This window comes from Panthera uncia (genome assembly GCF_023721935.1).
Source record: "Panthera uncia isolate 11264 chromosome B3 unlocalized genomic scaffold, Puncia_PCG_1.0 HiC_scaffold_1, whole genome shotgun sequence".
Lineage (NCBI taxonomy): Eukaryota > Metazoa > Chordata > Mammalia > Carnivora > Felidae > Panthera > Panthera uncia.
This window is the reverse complement of record NW_026057582.1, coordinates 24,487,500-24,507,919: the sequence shown is the minus strand read 5'-3', so window position 1 is coordinate 24,507,919 and position 20,420 is coordinate 24,487,500. Positions and strand designations below refer to the sequence as shown.

At 50.6% G+C, this 20,420-nt stretch overlaps 2 protein-coding genes across 4 annotated transcripts in view; one reads left to right on the top strand and one right to left on the bottom strand.

Annotated features, from left to right (window-relative positions):
- Positions 1-8,812, bottom strand: part of POMT2 (protein O-mannosyltransferase 2) — a 43,702-nt gene extending 34,890 nt beyond the window's left edge. The window contains exons 1-2 of the mRNA XM_049612405.1: positions 8,565-8,812; positions 3,125-3,209 (exon numbers count right to left, since the gene is read on the bottom strand). Coding sequence (XP_049468362.1) covers positions 3,125-3,209; positions 8,565-8,812 — 333 coding nt within the window. The remainder of the gene's footprint in view (positions 1-3,124; positions 3,210-8,564) is intronic.
- Positions 8,813-9,165: 353 nt separating this feature from the next.
- On the top strand, positions 9,166-19,765 carry GSTZ1 (glutathione S-transferase zeta 1). Of its 3 annotated transcripts, none has more exons than XM_049612424.1 (9): positions 9,166-9,296; positions 12,302-12,353; positions 14,244-14,311; positions 14,785-14,865; positions 15,201-15,326; positions 16,424-16,502; positions 17,053-17,105; positions 17,548-17,597; positions 18,403-19,351. In XM_049612424.1, exons 1-9 carry the CDS (start codon positions 9,282-9,284, stop codon positions 18,527-18,529), a joined length of 651 nt encoding a protein of 216 aa, XP_049468381.1. In that variant the 5' UTR covers positions 9,166-9,281; the 3' UTR covers positions 18,530-19,351. The 3 variants fall into 3 exon arrangements, with proteins under 3 accessions (XP_049468381.1, XP_049468383.1, XP_049468380.1); XM_049612426.1 differs by lacking the exons at positions 9,166-9,296; positions 18,403-19,351 and adding exons at positions 11,880-12,021; positions 19,409-19,765; XM_049612423.1 differs by lacking the exon at positions 9,166-9,296 and adding an exon at positions 11,883-12,021.
- The last annotated feature ends 655 nt before the right edge of the window (positions 19,766-20,420 follow it).

The following is a 20,420-nucleotide window of genomic DNA, read 5'->3' as shown; positions in this document are numbered from 1 at the left end:
TAAACTTGTCAAATCACTAAGTTGTATACCCGAAACTAATGTAACATTGTGTGTCAACTATAATCAAATTAAAAATAAATTAAATAAATTTTTTAAAAATGGAGCACATTTTATGTACTAACATGGAAAGAAGTTAAGATCTATCATGTTTAAAATAGAAGTTGCTGAACAATTTTAGTCTGGTCTGATTTATACATGTCAATTGTTCGTGTATATGTATAAATATACACACACTTACATTTGTATAAAGAATTTCTAAGAAAACATTTAAGAAACTAATAGAAATATGGGGAAAGGTAGCTTGTGACCTTTTACTTTCTTCTGTGCAGATCAAAATTTTCACTACGTGCAGGCATTTTTCTTTAACCCAGGGCTGGGGGCCAGTGTGGAGTAGCAGGTATCAGCCTCAGTACTGCAGGAGAAAACTTCCCATTTGCAACTTCAAGGGGTTTTCTGAGTCTTTGACTGGTTTGGCCTTAGAACCTATGAAAGCTGCTGTGTTCATCACTCTCTTTCAACCAGGCAGAGCACAGGACCATCAGGAGATAAATCGGTGGGGCAGGGGTGGTTTAGAAAGAAGCCTCACATTTCTCCCTTCACACAGGGACCAGATGTGAAGCAAGCAGGGCTTAAGTAAAAACAAATCAACCAATATTCCACATGCTTCACTGTGCTTAGCACTGGGGGACTCCAAAAACACACAGGCAGTCCCCAGCTGGAAAATTGTGCTGGCTCTCCTAGGAAAAATCTCCTCCACTGCTAGCCCAGTGCAAACATTCAACACATTCCACTGCTTAATTGTATGGTAGTAACAGATGTCATCCGAGTACTGGGGCAAGGCCAGTTTCATGAGGCAGTGTGGTAGAAGAGTTGAGAGTAGACACTAAGCCAGCCTAAACCTTGACTCTGCCACTTAGGAGCTTTCCTCCCTATGGCAAACTTCTTTTCCTCCCTGTGCCCCAGTTTCCCCACTGGCAAAATGGAGATACAATGGTATCTACTTCATAGCTTATTCTGAGGATGACATAAGATAATGTATGGAAAATAACTAAAACAGAATAAGTTTTCAATTGCTCTGATTTTTATTGCTGTTATCTTTAAAAGGAGACAGAAAGAGGCATAATATTTTCTTTTTTAAAACTTTTTTGAATGTTTATTTATTTTTGAGAGAAAGAGAAAGTGCAAATTGGGGGGGGGAGGGGACAAAGAGACAGGGAGAGAAGAATCCAAAGCAGGTTCCAGGCTCTGAGTTGTCAGCACAGAGCCTGATGAGGGGCTGGAACCCACAGACCACAAGGTTACAACCTGAGCCTAAGTTAGACACTTAATTAACTGAGCCACCCAGGTGCCCCAAGGCATATTTTCCACTCTGGCTCTGGGCTCAGAGCTAATTTTGAATTTTTATTTAATATTTATTTTTGAGAGAGAGACAGAACATAAGCAGGGGAGGGGCAGAGAGAGAGGGAGACACAGAACCCAAAGCAGGCTCCAGGCTCTGAGCTGTCAGCACAGGGCCCAGCGTGGGGCTCGAATTCACGAACCATGAGATCATGACCTGAGTCGAAGTCAGATGCTTAACTGATGAGCCACCCAGGTGCCCTGTGGGCTCAGAGCTAATTTTGAAATAAGCCACCATCCCACCACCCCCTCCAACCCTCCCTGGCCCCTACCCAGTGCTCTTGCGCCCCTAAGCCTGCCTATCACAGCCTACCACCCCTGTCTCTCCTCACCCATGCCTTCATCCCCAAGTACTCCATGCTCCAAGATGACTCCCCAACTTCCTAACAGACGAGTTCCTGTCCCCTTGGTGCTAATGATCTCAGCCTTCATTTAGGAAGAAAAGGCTGATCCATTAGCTTTCTCAGAGGTGGTTGTTTTTAAAAGACTAAAATGAATTCGGATTGTGGGATTTCTAATTGTAAAACATGTGAGAGGTATAGGTCAAAGAATGTGCATGCTGGGAGTGGGGAGGGGGAAAGGTGTTGTGCTCCCTTGTAGACAGTCAGCTGCCCTAAGCAATCTCTGCTTTATGCAATATGTTCCTTTTCTTCATTTCTTTTGGTTTTTGGAATTGAGATAAAATCCATATACCATAAGATTCACCATTTTCAAGTGTATAATTCATTGGTTTTCAGCATACTCACAAGGTTTTGTAACCATCACCTCCACCTAATTCCAGAACATTTCATCACCCCAAAAGAAATCCCATACCCATTTGCAGTCACCCCCCAATTCCTTCCCCACCAGACCCTGGCAACTACTAATCTGGTTTCTGTTTCTGTGGATTGGCCTATTCTGGACATTTCATATAAATGGAATCATACTATGTGGCCTTTTGGGTCTGACATCTTTCACTTGGCATAATGTTTACAAGACTCATCTATGTTGTAGCATGTATCAATACTTCATTCCTTTTCATGGATGAATAATATTCCATTGTATAGCTAGCTGTACCATATTTTTAAAATATCCATCCATTGGTTGATGGACTGCCTCCCCATTTCTGAGCCCAGAGGACTCCTAAAAACACCAAAGATTTACCATGTAAGCAGCTGGACTGGAATGTCAGGGATTTCTTTCCACAAACCCAAGAATTATTTTTTTTTCAATATATGAAGTTTATTGTCAAATTGGTTTCCATACAACACCCAGTGCTCATCCCAAAAGGTGCCCTCCTCAATACCCATCACCCACCCTCCCCTCCCTCCCACCCCCCATCAACCCTCAGTTTGTTCTCAGTTTTTAAGAGTCTCTTATGCTTTGGCTCTCTCCCACTCTAACCTCTTTTTTTTTTTTCCTTCCCCTCCCCCATGGGTTTCTGTTAAGTTTCTCAGGATCCACATAAGAGTGAAACCATATGGTATCTGTCTTTCTCTGTATGACTTATTTCACTTAGCATCACACTCTCCAGTTCCATCCACGTTGCTACAAAGGGCCATATTTCATTCTTTCTCATTGCCACGTAGTACTCCATTGTGTATATAAACCACAATTTCTTTATCCATTCATCAGTTGATGGACATTTAGGCTCTTTCCATAATTTCCACAAACCCAAGAATTAAATACAAGATTGAGACTCTGCTCCAACCATTTGAAGAGAGCTGTCAGTCATCACACTGCTTACCTTCCCCAGAGGTGGGTGTACATCAAAGAAAAAGGTACGGTTGATATAATAACTTCCCATTTTTCCAAAGTGAGTCTCATCCCAACTAAAGGAAAAATAGACAAAGAAATAAGAATTTTTAAATTATCATACAATCCAAATAGCCGTAATACAACATTGTTACAATTACAGTTAAAACCAAAGGCTATAAGTTTTAATCAGTTAATGAGAAAATATGGATTAAAAATTTTTTGACACGTTGGGACATGTAGCTGGCTCAGTTGGTAGAGTATGCAACTCTTGATCTTGGGGTCATGAGTTTGAGCCCCATGTTGGGGGTAGAGCTTACTTAAAAAAATTTTTTTTGACACAAGTAAGTGGAGGAAGACATCACACTGATAATTAACCTTTATTGAGATAGATGAGAAAGGTTAGCAAATATTTACCAACCAGTTATAAATTTAAGTGAAATCTATACTTATTCTGTAGCTTGAGCTTCTATTCATTTTAATAGAACAGAGTTTTCCTATAAAATAAAAAGGCTTGAGGTAAGGGTTTTCTCTCAAGTCTGTTACCTTCTGACTCTGAGACTACTTTGCTACTAGAAAGCAGATTACTATTGCTATTACAAACTACACCGTGAGGCTATTGAACAGTAAGAGACTACAAACTGGTTGTCACAGGAGTCTAATTCCACCCGTTAACCCTCTGATACTTAACCTGCTGACTATGAACTCACTGAGCTTATTATAATGAACTTATCAGTATATAAAAATTGAGTTAAGAGCCTACCTAGAAGCTATCCTCGTTGCACAAATTATTAAGCAAGTAAATAAGTGATTCTAATATGTTAGCTTTTAAACACAATGCAGAGATCTTGTTCTTCTATATGACCTTTTCACATCCTGCACAAAGACTTTACGGAAGCAGCCCAGTTAATCCGGTACAACCTGGCTATTTCTGTCAGTTCCTCCCTGCAGCTCAGAAGAACGGTTGCTTTCTAGGGACTAGCCATCCCCAGAACAGCTTCCATAAGCAGTTATTACCAACCTACAACGTAAGGGGCAAAACATGCTTTTCCCCAAAGTGTAGGGCTCTTTTCTTCTCTCTTTAACTCAGTGGGTCCAATAGTAAGGCAGAAGAGTAAATCTATTTCTGCATCTGTTTGCTTAACGCTCTGCTTGACACGAAGTGAGAACAGTGGCATGGAGATGTCAAAGAGAGAAGTAACTTCTGAGCAGTGTGACAAAATGGATTTTCAGAAAGAAGAGAAATCAGTCCCAGTTCCACCACTTACCAACAGTGCAACCTGGCAAAATCACCCACCCTCTCTGGATCTCTGTTCTTATCTACACAATGAAGACAATAATATCTGCTATGTGCCCTTCACAGGGAAGTATTAGGACTCAATTTAGAAAACATGTGAAAGAACTCTGTAGACTATAAAATCCCATACATTTATAAACTGTCCCAACTGGGCACTATTTAAACTGCCCCAACACCTCTGGTTAGTGTTGAGGTCTGTTTGGAAACATATTGACAAAGGGGTATGAGATTTTTACTTCAAAAATTTCCCAAGTAAAACTAGTAGTAACATTCACATCTCTTCTTGGCTTTTATTGTGTGTTTGTGTTGGGAGAGACGATCCTCCCTGACTCTCTCTTGCTCCTACAGACCTTGCTGGGTATGCCAAGAATGCAAGGTCCTGGCTGCTCTTCACTCAGGCCATTTCTCAGGATACGTTTGCAGAAAGGCAAACTTGAGAGAAGAGTTAGCATCTTCCTCCGGGACAGAGGGCACTCTTGTTTACTGCTTGTTATAAAACAGTGGATTCCCTAAGCTCAGTATCCCTCAGCTGTGAGGCAACCCACTGCACGTGCAGGCATTCATTCAGATCCATGGCATCACATGGGAATTTGGGAGCAAGAGGAACAGATGCCCACCTGCTGATGCTCTCATCCTGCTTGCTGTGCCATGAAAAATAAAGTCTTTTGTCTCTGACCCAGTACTTCGTCTTCTGCCAGCATCCAGAAAACAATGACAGGCTAACTTACTAGTTTGCAAGTTGGGTAAAATAAAATCCCAGACCCTGACTGTGGTCACAAGCATAAGATGCTGAGACATACCTTTCCGTAAGAGAAAGGACAAGAGCCCCATAAGCCGGGAATGGAATCTGGTAAATAAATGCCCTTATCCAAGTGGTGGGCAAGGAAGGTAGTAAGAGTCTCCCACCATCTTACCTATTAATGAGGCTGAATGGAGAAAGAAACAGTTTGAATGCTGCCTTGGTTACTGCTCACTCTTCTGGCAAAATAAGAAAGAGATGTAATCATGACAAGGGGGCAGCAAGCCTAGCAGGCCCAGCCAAAAGGCAATATGCATATGGCTGCTGAATCAAGGAGTCTCCAAAGCTTACATAAGTGGTGCCAGCAGTAAGGAGATCTTGCTATTCAATATAGAAAATTGGGGCAAAATGAACACATTGAAAGCTCCTTGGGTGAGCTGTGTGCTCAAGAGTAAATGTGCCTTGCTTAGTGGCTCGGAACCACTCTCTCCCTGTGTCCCATGATCCCTCCTCCTCTACCACAATCTCAGCTGTGTTAAAACAATAACATAACATAACATAACATAACATAAAATAAAATAATTAAAAACCAAGGTCTCCCTCTCCCTAAAGGGGACTGAAGGCCATACACATGTATCCTACCCCCTGCATCCAGCACTCCACAGTCTCCACTGGGGAATGGCATAATCTTTGGATGGCTGTCACTATAATTACCGATGCAGGCCTATTAGATCTATAAGTTCAAGGGGGAAAAAGCACCCAAATTCAACTGGTAGGGTCTGAGCCAAGCTCCCAGTGGGGAAGGAAAGGTAAAATGAGCTGTGGGTAAGGCCCCTATATTACTATTGTGGTTCCCACAGTGGGATGTATACTGGCATTGATCCTATAAGTGTCAAAGGGGATTATCCAATTCCGGGACTGCTGTGTGTTGAGTGGTGATCCTATCCTATCCTGGGTGGTCCAGAAGAAATAATATAAATCCCAAGAAGGGAAAGTGAAATCACAGCCATAAAGACATAGGGCAGCTAGAGCCAGGAGAGGCCATTCTCCAGGATTACAGCGCCATCTGCTGGACACAGGTACCAAGCACATACTATTTAAAAGGGACAGCTATCAACCCACTAAGCCTTTATTAAAATTGAGTGCCTGACTCATGAAGGCCTTAGGACTCTTTGGCTTGATATTGCCACTTTGGGGTGAGTCAACTTAGAATCGAAGGCTACAAGGGAAGGGCTCAACAGGCTTGCTGGTCAAATGGAAGTGATATAGCTGGCCTGGCCGTAGGGGCATCTTGATTTTTTATAAGAGGTAGGAGCTCCCACTTTGGAGAAACTATCTTCCATTCCGCCACCTGAAGCAAAACCACTGGCTCAGTGGAGTCTTGATTCACACAGGTTCCTCTCAAGGCCTGGTTCATTGATAGCGTCCACTGGGCAGCAACAATCATCCGGTCTCAGTGACAACTCTGGAAGGCCAGCTGTAATAATGGTTGATGGGAACAATTGGCTGAATTGAAAGTCATCGCTCTTGCCTTACACAATAGTTTTGAGAAACAGACAAGTTATACTTTTATTGGCTCTTGGGCTTTTACCATTAACCTAGCTTCTGTGTGCCACCTAGAAGACTATGTACTGAGAAATTTAAAACACTCCTCTTCAGAGCCAAGAACTGCGGGGGAAAATGTCATGGCTTCCTGTCAATGGGACAATCTGGATCACTCACACAGGTGCCCACAGTAAGGACCAGTATTCTGATAAGACTGACTGAAATCAAGCTGCAGATCAAGCTTGTACCAAATAGACTCCTGCCATTGCCACCTGGATTCATGAATGCCCCAGGCATGGAAACACATCTATCATCATGGACTGGGCACAAAGTAAAGGACTATATGTTTCTGAAGCAGAAGCCATCACTGCGTTGTGGTGACTTGTGACTCCAGCCAAAAGCTGACCAGTTTGTCTTACAATAAAGGAGGCCACCTCGCACTGGCCATTGACTCTGCCCACTCCAAGGAAACTAACTGTTTTAGGACTTTGTTCCCCTCTCCGGGCTATCACTGGTGCCTTACTGTTATGGACACTTTTTCAGGTTACAGTGTTGATGGTGCTGTTCCAGTCTAATTATCTGACTCCACATATGTCATTGGGGTCCTTGAAACTACACAATGTCATTCCAAACCATCCACAGTCTGACAATAGTGCACTTTTTTTCCCTAATGGCCACATAATAATGAACCAATAGTCAAGGTACTTGATGACATTCCATACTCCCTACCCTCCACAGGCATTTGGTATTGTCAAGCACAGAAAGATTTCTAACTCTGCTTCCCTCACCTCCTCCTGGTTCACACACCTTAGTTAAGCAGTTTGGTCACCTAATGCAGTCATCATCAGAAAGGGCTCATCTCCTCTTGGCCAACAACTGGGTAATGATCAGGATAAAAGAGGTGGAGAGTTATATAAACCTACATTTTGAAAATTTTAGATTCTTCCTGGACTATTCCTGAGCATGATTTGTCCTTCTTTCCCCTAACAACTCCAGACCAGCAGGGGAGAGGGAGTGGGAGATTCAAACTTAAGCCAATATGCTGATGTTCATCCTACTTCCTGCCCCATGAGTAAGTCCTTTATCTCTGACCCAGGAGTCTTGTGTCCTCTGCCAACACTCATGAAACAATAATAGGCTAATTTATTCACCTCCCAGTAGGATAGCCCAGATAGGTTGATAGCTGGCTTTTTGGTCAAAGAGTTCCATTTCTAACATTCCCTACACTAACTTTCTTGTCAGGGATACTGACAAAACATGGTATCGCTTGTTCGCTAATAAATTAACCATTTTCTGATTGTATAAAACTTTTTCTCCTTCTAGTTGGAGACTTTTTAAACTTATCTCATGAAATTTGAGTCCAACAAAATAAAGCCTTTAAGAACACATGTCTCTCCTCACAAAAGGGCCCCAGACCTGCTTCCTGAGACCCCTGTCATCATCCCTGGACACACAAATTGTCGTCCCCTCTGCCCAGGATGATTTTTGCCTCCCATGATGCCTGGAAATCCTGCAGATTAGGAGCTCAGGCTTTAGGGAATTCTATACTAAGAATTTCCAATCCTCCTTGAAAGTTCAAAGCACCTTTAAAAGCCACAATCTGAAAGACCGCTTTATCGGATCTTAAGGAATCCCACTGCCAAAACAAATCCCACTGCCAGAGCAAAAAAGACTTCTCTCACAGAGACTGCGCCTGGCCAAAAGCAACCTCCAGAAACCTGTTTCCCACTCCAGCGCAGCCCCGCCCCTCCTCCTGTGATTCCCGCCCCCTTCGTGCCCCCGGGCCAATCAGAGGGCGCACCCCTCCCACCCGGTTGCCATGGGACCCGCCAAGTCCCTCCTGTCACTCACCAGACGTGCGGCGGCTCGTCCAGACGGTGGAAACGGGTGGCGAAGGACAGCAGCGTGACCAGGGCCAGCAGGGCCCACCGGCCGGCTGCCTCGAAGTGCCGCGAGCCCCAACCAGCCCGTTTGGGGCTCCGCGCTGCAGGCTTGGCGGTCTCGTCCGGGCCCACAACCCTAGCAGTCTGGGGCCCACAACGGCCCCGCCGGGGACGCAGCTCGGACCCTGCCGGGCCTCCGCCCACCGCTGGTGGCATCCTGCCCCTCCTCAGGATCGCCCTCCGCCCCACCGGCACGCTCGGTCTTGCGAGCCGCCCGGTCAAGAAGTCATCCAGGTCCAGCTCGGGGTGCCCTGGGAAATGTAGTTCCCTGCGCCGGCAGCGGGCCCCGGGGCCCCGGCCTCTGGGCTGGGGAGTGCGGTCGCCGTCCGGGCCGCTAAGAGGCGGCTAGTGGCGCAGAGCATGACGGACCGCGCGGGCCCGGCGGGCCGGCCAGGGAGAAAACGAGCTCAAGGAACTGCAACTCCCAGCAGCTCCGGGAGTGGGGGCGTGGCGGCAGGGCGGGGCGAGCCAGAGGAGACCTTAAAGACCATTCTAGTCCAACCCCTAGCTTTACCACAGCAGGTTCTGACGTGTCGGGGTCTCACAGGGCCGCAGCCGTCGACGAGTCGGAGAGTCCCAGGCGCGAAGTCTCCGGGCCTGGAAGAGGGGTGGCCCGAGGTGCGAGATGCAAGCGGGGAAGGTCTGTGCCACGGATCCAGGGAGAGGGAAACTACTTAGAAACACTGAGAAACCCTGGGGGGAGAGGACTAAAGGTGAACTTGGACAACGCACGCTCCCGGCATGCAGAGCGCCGCACGGGCGCCGCTCTGCGCCTGCGCGCTGCCAGCTTTTTGTTGCCCGCTTGGGGCCTGTATTCTAGAGAGGATCGGGCCCGAGGCGGCGCGGGTTGGTGGACTGTGCGGGGCGCTGTGGAGTCGCTGTACCCTCGCGCTCCACCTGCCTCTTACCGTTCTCTCAGCTAGGTTTTCCTGCTGCAGGTTGTCCCCTGCTTCCCTCTTCCGTACAGCCCCGTGTGGTCTTTCCGAGCCGGTCGGCCCGACGGGTCCTAACACTTAACCTAGGGCCTTCCCGGGTGGTTTGCTTTATGAGAGACCTCCTGGACGCTTTAAGTCATTGCCAGCACCTGGGGAGCGCCTCCCCGCTTGGCCCAGAGCCACGGTGTCACCTCTGGGGGAAGGGGCCCGAGAATCTGCATGTTTAATAAGCGCCCCCGATGAACTTTTAAAGTCTTATTCAAGTTTGAGAACCACCAAGGAAGGTAGCGGGCATGTCAGATGGGATACAGCATCCCCGTAATAATGTATAGCTCTCCCACTCACAAATGGGATTTTAGGAGTCGTTCTCTCAAAACATGCGTGAGAAATGGTTTCAAAATAAAATCTGCTAGACTCGTCAGAATCCAGATTTGAATTGGGAACAAAGTTCCTCCAGGGGTAGTGATGAGATGAATTAATTCTTCACTTGGGCTTAAAATCTAGCTCTACGAGTGCACAAGGGAACACAGGGTAGTTGACGCAATTATCATTGGTAAGAGGAAAAGCAGAAACTGCTCTCTGCTACGTTTCCTGATGGCCCATAAGTAGGAAACCTGAGGGCAGTGGCATTCACAGTGACTCTGTGGTCACCCTCAGCACAGGTGAAGATGTAACATTCAGTAATTAGGTAAGACATTTCGTTAAGGATTCTAAGCTAATGTCTGAGGCTCTCTAGTGGTCCCGGCCCTCACCTGCAGCCCCTGCCTCTTGGCCCCAGGAGCCCCTCCAGCCTGACCAGTTCCGGAAAGGGATGTACCTCTGAATAGGGTTCATCTAGTTGTGGCCACCTAGTTCCTCTGCTTCCAAAGACACCTGCGGTCTATCACCTGCCCTCTGCACCAGAGCCATCTTTACTTTCCCCACAAAAGGTGCCTCCAGTACCGGCTGGAACTCCCAGGCTCAGAAACCAACCTGGGAAGGCCTGGTTGATAGTTCAGGGATGTAGTCTAGAGAGGATTGGGCCCTCTCTAGAAGACGGAGTTGATAGTTCACGGACGGTGAAGGCAGGGCCACAGAGCAGTTTGGTGTGCTCGGGGGTGCAGAAGGGAGAGGGAACTTGGGGGAAGTGTCTGTAGTCAAAGGGATGGTAGTCAGGGGTGATCTAGAAATCCCGTTGTGTTCTCCCTCATCCATATGGATACACATGTGTCCGCCTGGAGATTCATGAGTGCTAACTAATTACTAGTCCTGGGCCCTGCTTTGAAATGCTGACTGCCCAAGAAGGACCAGAGAAATGAACTTTGAGTCTTTTAAACTTTAGAGGAGAGATCACACACACACTCAGCCTCCTCCAGGTGCCTCCTCCAGGGTAACAAAAATGAGAGAAGAGGGCCAGGTAGGGAACATGGCAGACCAGAGAGGGCATGCCCTGACTGAAGGAGGCCAGTAATTGTCTCCAATCAATTGTTGCTACTCAGGAATCCGAGTCCACGGTCTCCAGATCTTTTTAAGAAAACACAGACAATAGGACTTATATACGAAACATCCTGATTTTTCAATGTTGGCAACCAAGTAGAAACATTTTTAATTTTTTTAATGTTTATTTTAGACAGAGAGACAGAGTGCAAGTGGAGGAGGGGCAGAGAGAGAGGGAGACACAGAATCTGAAGCGGACTCCAGGCTCTGAGCAGTCAGCACACAGCCCAGTGAGGGGCTCGAACCCACGAACCGCGAGATCATGACCTGAGCCAAAGTCAGACCTTAACTGACTGAGCTACTCAGGCACCCTGAAACATTTTTAAATATAAGTAGACCAAACACAATACACTATAGGCTCTCCTTTTGTGACCTTAGCTTTGGAGTCCATGGGCATATCCCCCAGCTATTCTTATGAGACCAGCTGAGATCCTGAAGGACTGGTGGGTGGGTAGTGGGTTGAGAGAGACGGGCACTGCAGCATGAAAGAACCAGAATTCCTGGTCTTTCTGTCGCTGCTGGAAGGAATTATGCTATCATCTTACAGCAACCCCTCATTTTACAGATGAGACAGAAAAGACTAGAGAATAGAGAAGGCAGGGATCTGCCCAAGGTCACGCAGAGCTAGTTCCTGCACTGGGACCAGACCCTAGGTATGCCAGCATCCAGTGCACCACACTACATGAATTACTGCTTCCAAAACCAGGCCACCTTGTCTGCCCAAGACACCAAATCTGGCTCCACCGGGAACATAAAAAACTTCCCACAAGTTGGAAAGAGATGTCCTTTCTGACCAGAGTCAAAGTTTCCCCGGAAGCCTATCTAGCCCAGCTTCCCCATTGGCTCATGGGATCCACCCCTTCAGGGTTCCTCCCCCTGCTCTGCAGCTCTGGGAGAGGGGACATTCCTTGAGAGGCCAAGGGTCACCACAACACCATGACTGAGTCTGGCAAGGTAAGGAAGACATGTGCAGGCTGGCTGCCCTATCGGGGGCCCCTTGGACCTCAGGGATGCACGATAGCACAGTTTGGAGCTGAGGGACCCCACCTGACTCCCAAGGCCTCTGACCCAGAGAGCTCGGAGTCTGGCCTGAGTTGCAGACACGGGTCCGGGAGAGGAGGCCTGCTGACTTGGAGCTCCCCGGCTGAGGGCTGTTGCCTCACCAGCGGGCTTCTGGGGCTGAGAACCCCCACAAGCATGGGTTAACATGTATCTTCATGCTGTCTCTCCTCAGCCCATCCTGTACTCCTATTTCCGGAGCTCCTGCTCATGGAGAGTTCGAATCGGTAAGAACTGTGCTCCCACCAAGAGCCTGGGGGGGATGGAGGTGGAGAGAGCCCTGCGTGGAGAGCTGGCCTGGGACAGAGGGGCATTCTGTCAGACAGGGCACCACCCCCAGGAACCAGTGTCCCCAATGCCCTGGAGACTTTAGCACCTGCACCTTGAATGGCACCTCCACCTAGGAAGTGCCAAAAAGAGGAGAATGGGGGTGGCAGGAAGGTGGGTTGTTTTTTCCCTTGGACCTGCCACCTCTCCCACCCTGCTCTCCAAAGCCACTTAGCAACCACACTTAAAGCAGGCTCACAAAACCCAGAGGTGCTTGGTAACTGGCAGGGAACAGCTGGCCTTTCTCAGTTCTTATCTTACTTGATCTGGCAATTAAACGGAAGTGGCCAGTGTCAACCCCAGAGGCTTCAAGGAAGCAGAAACCAGGGCCTCCGGTTTAGTCCCAGCTTGACCCGTCCCTCCCTCAGCTCAGCACAGCCCGTGGCAAAGATCATAGTCCCAGCTCATACTGCAGGAAAACCGTGCTGGATGTTTTTATGTGCATGATTCCATTTAAACCTCGGCAACCCTAGGAGGGAGGGATTATTGTTGCCTTCATTGTACAGGTGAGGAAACTGAGGCACGGGGACATTAAATAACTTGCCCAAGACTAGGTAGCTAGTAAGAGGCAGAGCTGGAATTTGAACAGCTAGTCTGCCTCCAGAGTCCATGTTCTTAACTACTCTACTGTCAGATGAGGAAACCAAGGCACAGGGGCTCATTAAGTTTCTTGCCCAAGGCTGCACAGCTAGCAAATGAATGTGATGAAATCTGAACCCAAGCAGTCTGCCTCCGGTAGTCTGGCCCTAACTGGGAAGCCATCTGCCATGACCCCCCCCCGCCCCACAGTCAGTTGGCAGTTGCTGCAATCAGTAGGCAAACGCACTGGGGTGCCAAAGGACACAATCTCTCCAGGCACCTCCCCTGGGCCCAGAACCTCTGCCCTAGCTGGGCCAGACAGGAGCCACAGGACCCATGTGCAATGACCTCTCCCTCCTGGCCCCAGCAGCCACTTTGTCCAGAGTGGGGCTGACCAGTGCTGAGGAAGAGCCCCGTGCCTCCCAGTCTCTCTTCAGACCGTGACACGTCTCATCCCCTCCCCTCGCTCCTTTGTCTTTGCCCAAGACTAGCTGTCACCATATTTCAGTGCACATGCACATACACACACACACACACACACACACACACACACACACAGTCTTCACTAGGCTGGCCCAGTGTTTACCCTCACTTTGCCAGGGGAAATTATCAAAGGGCACAGAGAGGAAATCTGGTCACTGGGAGTCATAGCAGATACTGTGAGGCCACTAAAGAGCCCTGGTGCCCTGCTTGGAATGGGTAGTAATCAGCTCTGAGAACAGAGAAAATGGATGAGAAAGGGACTTCTTCTCTGAAGAGTGTCATCTGCTTGTGTGTGCACTTTGTGGTCACTTGAGCACCTGCCCTGGGCCCTTGGACACCTTCATGAGAGAATAATTGCAGGTCTCCAACAAATAAGCCCTGCTTGCCACTGTTCAAGGCCCTAGAAGGGACAGAGGTGACCAGAACACTTCCCTGAGGCCCTCCAGGAGATCCCAGGGTGCCAGGGCACACGCCTGTAGGCACCACTTGGGTGCGGGGACCCTGTGCGGGTATGGAGAGGATGGCCCTGAGAGTTTGGGGGCAAGAAGAGCCTCAGAGACCTGAGGGAGGAGAGTGGGTAGTGACCAAGGAAGCTGGAGAGATGAGGACAGGGCCAAGTTGGGCCTTGGTCACCTAGCTGCCTGGAAAAAGAAGCCTCCTTCTGGAACCTCACGTAGCCCTTGGAAGTATAGCCAGAAGCTATCCCCTGACTCTGCTGTCTCTCGTAGCTCTGGCCTTGAAAAGCATTGACTATGAGATGATCCCCATCAACCTCATAAAGGATGGAGGCCAGCAGGTGAGGAGGCCGCCCCCGGACCACCATGTGAGAGTTGGAGTTCTGGTAGAGGGACCCAGAAGAGGGTGTAGACTTCTTCCCCGCAAGAGGTGAACCTGCTGGCTCTCCCTGGAGGGACAGGGTGACAAGCTGTGCAGCATGAGGAGTCATGGGAAGGGCCCCGGTTCCAGGCTCCGTGCCACAGCCTGGCCTCTCGGTGCCTGACCCCAGGAGGGTGAGTGGCGAATGGGGGTCCTTGCCCCTTGCTGGGCCATCTGGATGTACCTTGGTGACCACAGTGTGAGGTACAAGGGGACACACACAGCCAGGCCACTGGGATGAATCCTGTAGTTCAGCAGCCAGTGGATTTTGGAATACTGCCTGGATCCCTCAGGCCTTGCCCAGGGGAGGAGAGTGCAGGTGGGCCGCAAGCCTGGGGTCTTACTGTGTGCCCAGTCCAGGCCACCTCGTCCATCAGGTCCTTGTCTCCACAGTTCTCTGAAGAATTCCAGGCACTGAATCCCATGAAGCAGGTGCCGGCCCTGAAGATCGATGGCATCACCATTTGCCAGTCAGTGAGTGCAGGGCCTGGGGGGCCCCTTGCAAGAGGGGTGCCTCGAACAAGAGGACCTCACAGCTCTTCTTTGCTTGTGTGTGGCCAAGCGCCTAGGCCTTAGTAGGGACACGATAAGTTCCTGGCAGAGGGAGGGAGCTCGGCTGGTTGTTTGGGGAAGTGACAGGAGACTCGAGCATATGGGGACAGGGGGCCACAAAGAGCTCTTCCCTGGGGGAGTGTCAGCCTCGTGGGCTCCAGCTGAGGAGGGCGAGGAGGAGTTTGCTGGCCCCGTCACTCTGGTCCAGGGGTCTGCGGCCCTCCGGTCCCAGTGTCTCGCTGCTCCCCTCCCAACAGCTGGCCATCATTGAGTACCTGGAGGAGACTCGGCCCACTCCACGACTCCTGCCTCAGGACCCGAAGAAGAGAGCCCTCGTGCGCATGATTTCCGATCTCATCGCCAGCGGCATCCAGCCCCTGCAGGTGTGGCTCTGGACTCGCACCCTGCACACCTCTCATATGCCTCCCCTCACACGCTCTTACCTTCAGAGGCACACTGGGTGTGGGGCCTCATAGTGGGGTACCCAGCTTGGGAGTGGGGGCAGCAGGAGGACAGGAGGGCTCCTCAGGGGCTTAGACCCAGACCACGTGGCAGAGGGGCGAGGGATCCCAGAAATCACCTGCCCTGCGGGGCCCCCAGCCACATTCTCAGAAGCCCCAGGTTTCCAAGGACAGCCCAGAGGTTCCCAAGGAGGGGAGGGGCCAGGTGGCAGGGGAGAGGCTGAGTGCTGCAGAGCCAGACCCCTCCCCACCTTTAACCAGAACGGCCTCCCTCTCATCTGTTCTGTAGCATAGATTGGGAGTCTCGAGAGATTTTTATCTTTTAAAATTTTCCCTGCTAAAAAATAAGTATTAAAGCAATTCATCTGTGCTAACCCCTGGCTTAAATGAGGAAGTAGCCCCAGAAAGGTGGAGGGACTTTGCAGAGTCACTCAACTAAGAATGGCAGAGCAGGGGCCAGGGCCCAGGACCCCTGACTGTACCTGTGCCCTCATCCCCATGTTACCTTGTTGTTTGTAACAAGGAGACTGGAGCAGACAGATAGCCCCATTTTATAGATGAGGAAACTGAAGCCCAGAAGTGAAATGGCTCCAGGGGTGTAAGGATGGAACAAGGGTCCAAATCTCCTGAAAGACACCTATGCTTCTCCCCCATCCACCTCTCATGTTGCAACCCCCTCTCCTCACAAGGGGCCACATAAGGGAGACTGGTTGCAGGGAAGACAGGCCTCAGGTCATGGCCGCGTCCTGTGCCCCCACCCTTCCACATCTCTGCCAGGGTCACAAGCTTCCAGACAACAGGGGGCACTGGGGAAACCTGAGAAGGTGGCTGCTGGGATCACTCTCCGTCCCAGCCACCATCCACCCTCAGTGTCCAGATGGGAAGAGGGGATTCATGGAGCCCAGGAGGGGACAGATGGACAACCTGGGGCAGAAAGGGAACTGAGCTTCCCTGAGGGGGCTTGGCAGGCCCAGGCGGTTCCCAAAGCCAGTCACAGATTATCATCTTTGGTTGCATAGAACCTGTCTGTCCTGAACCAAGTGGGACAGGAGAACCAGCTGACCTGGGCCCAGAAGATCATCACTTCTGGCTTTAACGGTGAGTCCTTACTCCTGGAGCCATCCCAGGGTGACCTCTCAATGACACAGCTCTCATGCCTAGGGCCGTGGGCATCTGAAACAGCTTCCCAGGCTCTTTGGTCTGACAATGGCATGGGTGAGGGTAGGGGGGCAGAGCCAAGGAGGAAGTGGGACTGGATAGCGTCCAAACCTGGCCTCAACCTCTGGTACTTCTGGGCACCTCAGCACCTAAGGCCCACAGCCCTTTGGAGCTGGATGGCCAAACCTCTGCTTCACTGCCCGCCCCAGCCAGGAAACGAAGGCTAGCAAAGCACCAGCCCATCGTGTGAGAGCTGCTACCTCGGCCAGTGGCCGGTCTTGTCCCTTCTTGGGGAGGGAACGGCCGCTGGGCTGGAGGAGCCCGGGGAAACATCATCTGCCTCCACATCCCCGGCAACTCTCTCCAGATCTGGTTGTCGCATTCCCTCCAACACACATGCCCCAGCCTGTCACTCAGCTGCCCATTTCAGAACTATGGGGGCCAAGGCCCAGTCTGTGCCCCGAATAAGATTCATGTGGCCTCCCCACAGCTCTGGAGCAGATCCTGCGGAGCACAGCAGGGAAGTACTGTGTGGGAGATGAGGTAAGCTCTCCCAGGCCTTCCTACAGCGGCCTTCTCCCTCCACCCTGGGGCCAGAGCAGGCCAGAGAGATTCTGGAGAAGGCATAGGGTTGGGGTGGTTTCAGGGCCCCTCACCTCATCCTGAGGCGTGTCCTCCCTGCTGGGTGCCCAAGGGAAGTGCCTATGATGGTGGTTTTTAACAAGCACGCTAAGATCCACTGAGACCATCAAACCTTTTCTGGCCCCCCACAGAGTCGGTTGTCAGGACAACGATCCTGGCCTGGGAGACACATGCTCTGGGGACAGATGGGGGAGAAGAGGAGGGGGATGGGGCTGTGGGGATGGGGTGGAAGACCCAGGAGCAGAAGGGAAATGTCAAGGGCTGGCACCCCGTGGACACAGCCAGCCCAGCCTGTGAGTCCGGGGCACACACCCTGATGCAAACCCACCCGACCCTCTTTCAGGTGTCCATGGCTGATCTCTGCTTAGTGCCTCAGGTGGCAAACGCTGAAAGGTAAGAGAGCCCCACTGCCCACCCTCTCCCACCTGGCTCCTCCCCTCTAAATGCCCAGCCTCCTCCCCCCGTCAGGCCCCAACTTCATCTACCAAGGAAGCATTTCATGCGGAGACTCCCTCCAGCTGGCCAGGGAGCCCCGTGTGCCAGGCCACACCAGCCACTGTGGCCTGGAGGAGACAGGCAGAAGAAATCAGGGGAGCGCCCCCGACCATGCCCGTCTTAGCTCATACAATCCCGTATAGCCCCTGCTCCTAAGAGGAGGTGGCTCACCTGGTGGCCACCCCTAGAAGAAACCTCCCGCAAGAGCCTGCTGCCCCCGACATGGTATGTCTGTGCCCAGCAGTGAGCTCTACTCTGCTTTCCTCCAACAGCCCTTCAGTGAGGCATGAAAGAGTGCCTCTCTGGAAGGCATCATGTCAGGCACCATCAGGATACAGAGAAGTTATGACACATTCGCTGCCCTTGAGAAGCTTAGGATATGGGTAGAGAGATTATCTGTATATGTAAATGCCAAGCACTGTGCCTTATGTGTAGTAGGTTCTCGATGAACAGCCATTGCTTGGAATAGGAACAGTAGGCAACAGAGATGCTAGACAGTACTGCATGAGACCCGCCCATCCCAGAGCCGCCTGTGAACAAGGCCCCCACGTGGCAGGGCCACCTTCCTGGTCCTTCTCTGGTCAGCTCCAGGGGCCCCATCCAGCCCACCTCTGTGCTTCCCTCGCTGCACACAGGGCAGTCTGCCCGTTCCCCTGCACACCTGGTGTTGAGATGGTGTGAGACAGGTGTTTCTCTGCTACAGGTTCAAGGTGGATTTCACTCCCTACCCTACCATCAGCCACATCAACAAGACGCTGCTGGCCTTGGAGGCTTTCCAAGTGTCTCACCCCTGTCGGCAGCCAGATACACCCCCTGAGCTGAGGGCCTAGCCCTCAAGCTGTACCCCGTGGGTGAGGGGGCAGGAAAGGGGTACAGGAGCAGAAACTAGGTAGGCTGAACAGGCCTGGAAACAGCCAAGCCCTAGCTGGAGAAGCAGGAAATTTGAACTCCTAGCCCTTGAACTTGAAGTTTAGCCCTGGACCTGCCTTCCCACCGAACCTCTTTGTGCTTCCAGTACCCACAGTCTGTCGAATGTGGGTAGGGTGGGGGAGAGGATGCCGGGAGGGAGGAAGGCAGGAACATTACCTATTACCTATGTCATGGGGCAGTCATGAAGATGCAGGGACAGTGTAGACTAAAATGCCTCGCAAGTTCACCAGAGAGAGGTCAGGAAGCCCGAGCGCCTCTTTCCTTCCCTGAGACTGTACCTGACTGCAAAGAATGTCCGCACTGAAATATGGTAATTAAACTGAAGCCCAGGCCTCTAGGTTATATTCAGTTAAGATGCTTTCCAGAAAATGAACATTCTTCCTAGCTGGAATCCCCCTGTGTCTGGGCCAGGAGAGGAAATCAGCCAGCCACTTGCCCACCCTGTGGTAGGCCTGGCCCCTGGCACTTAAGAGCACTGGAGAGAAAGAAGTTCAAAAGCCTGCCTGAGAGAACCAGACCCAGATGCAGAAGAGAACAGATAGAAAAAGCAGAAGGGCGCCTGGGTGGCTCAGTTGTCTGAGCGTCCGACTTCAGCTTGGGTTATGATCTTGTGGTCTGTGTGTTCGAGCCCCGCGTTGGGCTCTGTGCTGACAGCTCAGAGCCTGGAGCCTGCTTCGGATTCTGTGTCTCCCTGTCTCTCTGCCCCTCCCCCACTTGCGCTGTCTCTCCCTCCAAAAGAAAGAAAACATTAAAAAAAAGTTTTGTTTTTTTTTTTTAAGGAAAATTAGGAAAGAGACATTTTGTGACCAGCTAAGTTTCCAGGGCTAGAATGGTACTGTTAAGTATTGACTGGAACATGGAGAGGGAAGTTGGCCCACATCCTCAGGGGCAGCATTCTCCGGATCAGTCCCAGGAGTAAGCGCTTCAAATAAATCCAGTCGTGAATGGCCTTGGGAATTGGAGGCAGGCTCCTGCGTGGGCAGTATGAACAGCCACTGATCAGGATGGCTCAGGACCCCAACTAGGTAGCAGCTCACCTTGAGGTCCCTTCTGGAAGTGGAATCAGATGACTTTTATGTCCTGTACCTGAGATTTCATTTCCCCTGCATGGCTAGGGTTTAAACAGTGAACTGAGATCGATGTGTCTGGTTCAAACGGAAGCCGCCACTCTCAGCCTTGAGTCCCTTCAGCCCTGATCCCAGGGTACCTAGTCTCCCATCATCCCCTTTGTGGCCTCTTCTTTCCTGAACTTGGGTTCCAGGCTTTAGAATGACCAAAGTGGGCCACCCTTGTTCCCAAGCTGTGTCTGTCCTGGCAGAGCCAGAAAACACAGGACAGTAGGTGAGACACAGCAGTGACAAGGGAGACTTGGCGGTTCCTTCTGTCCTGCCACCATCTTTCCCTCAGCTTACCCCAGACTTGCCTGGCTGGGTAAAGTTCACCTGGCCTCCCTCCAGAAAACCTTGACTCAAGAGACTAATCTCAGCCCAGGGATCAGGACTGGCACCTGACTTGGACATTTGAAGTTGAAGGTGATTACAGCCCCTGTGGATTTTATTTTATTTTTTTAATTTTATTTTTTTTAACATTTATTTATTTTTGAGACAGAGACAGAGCATGAATGGGGGAGGGGCAGAGAGAGAGGGAGACACAGAATCGGAAGCAGGCTCCAGGCTCTGAGCCGTCAGCCCAGAGCCCGACGCGGGGCTCGAACTCACGGACCGCGAGATCGTGACCTGAGCTGAAGTCGGACGCTCAACCGACTGAGCCACCCAGGCACCCCTAGCCCCC

Coding starts and splice junctions, on each gene's coding strand:
- GSTZ1 (XM_049612423.1), top strand. Junction 12,354..14,243: donor CTCATGGAGAGTTCGAATCG/GTAAGAACTGTG, acceptor TGTCTCTCGTAG/CTCTGGCCTTGAAAAGCATT. Junction 17,598..18,402: donor CAGGTGGCAAACGCTGAAAG/GTAAGAGAGCCC, acceptor TCTCTGCTACAG/GTTCAAGGTGGATTTCACTC.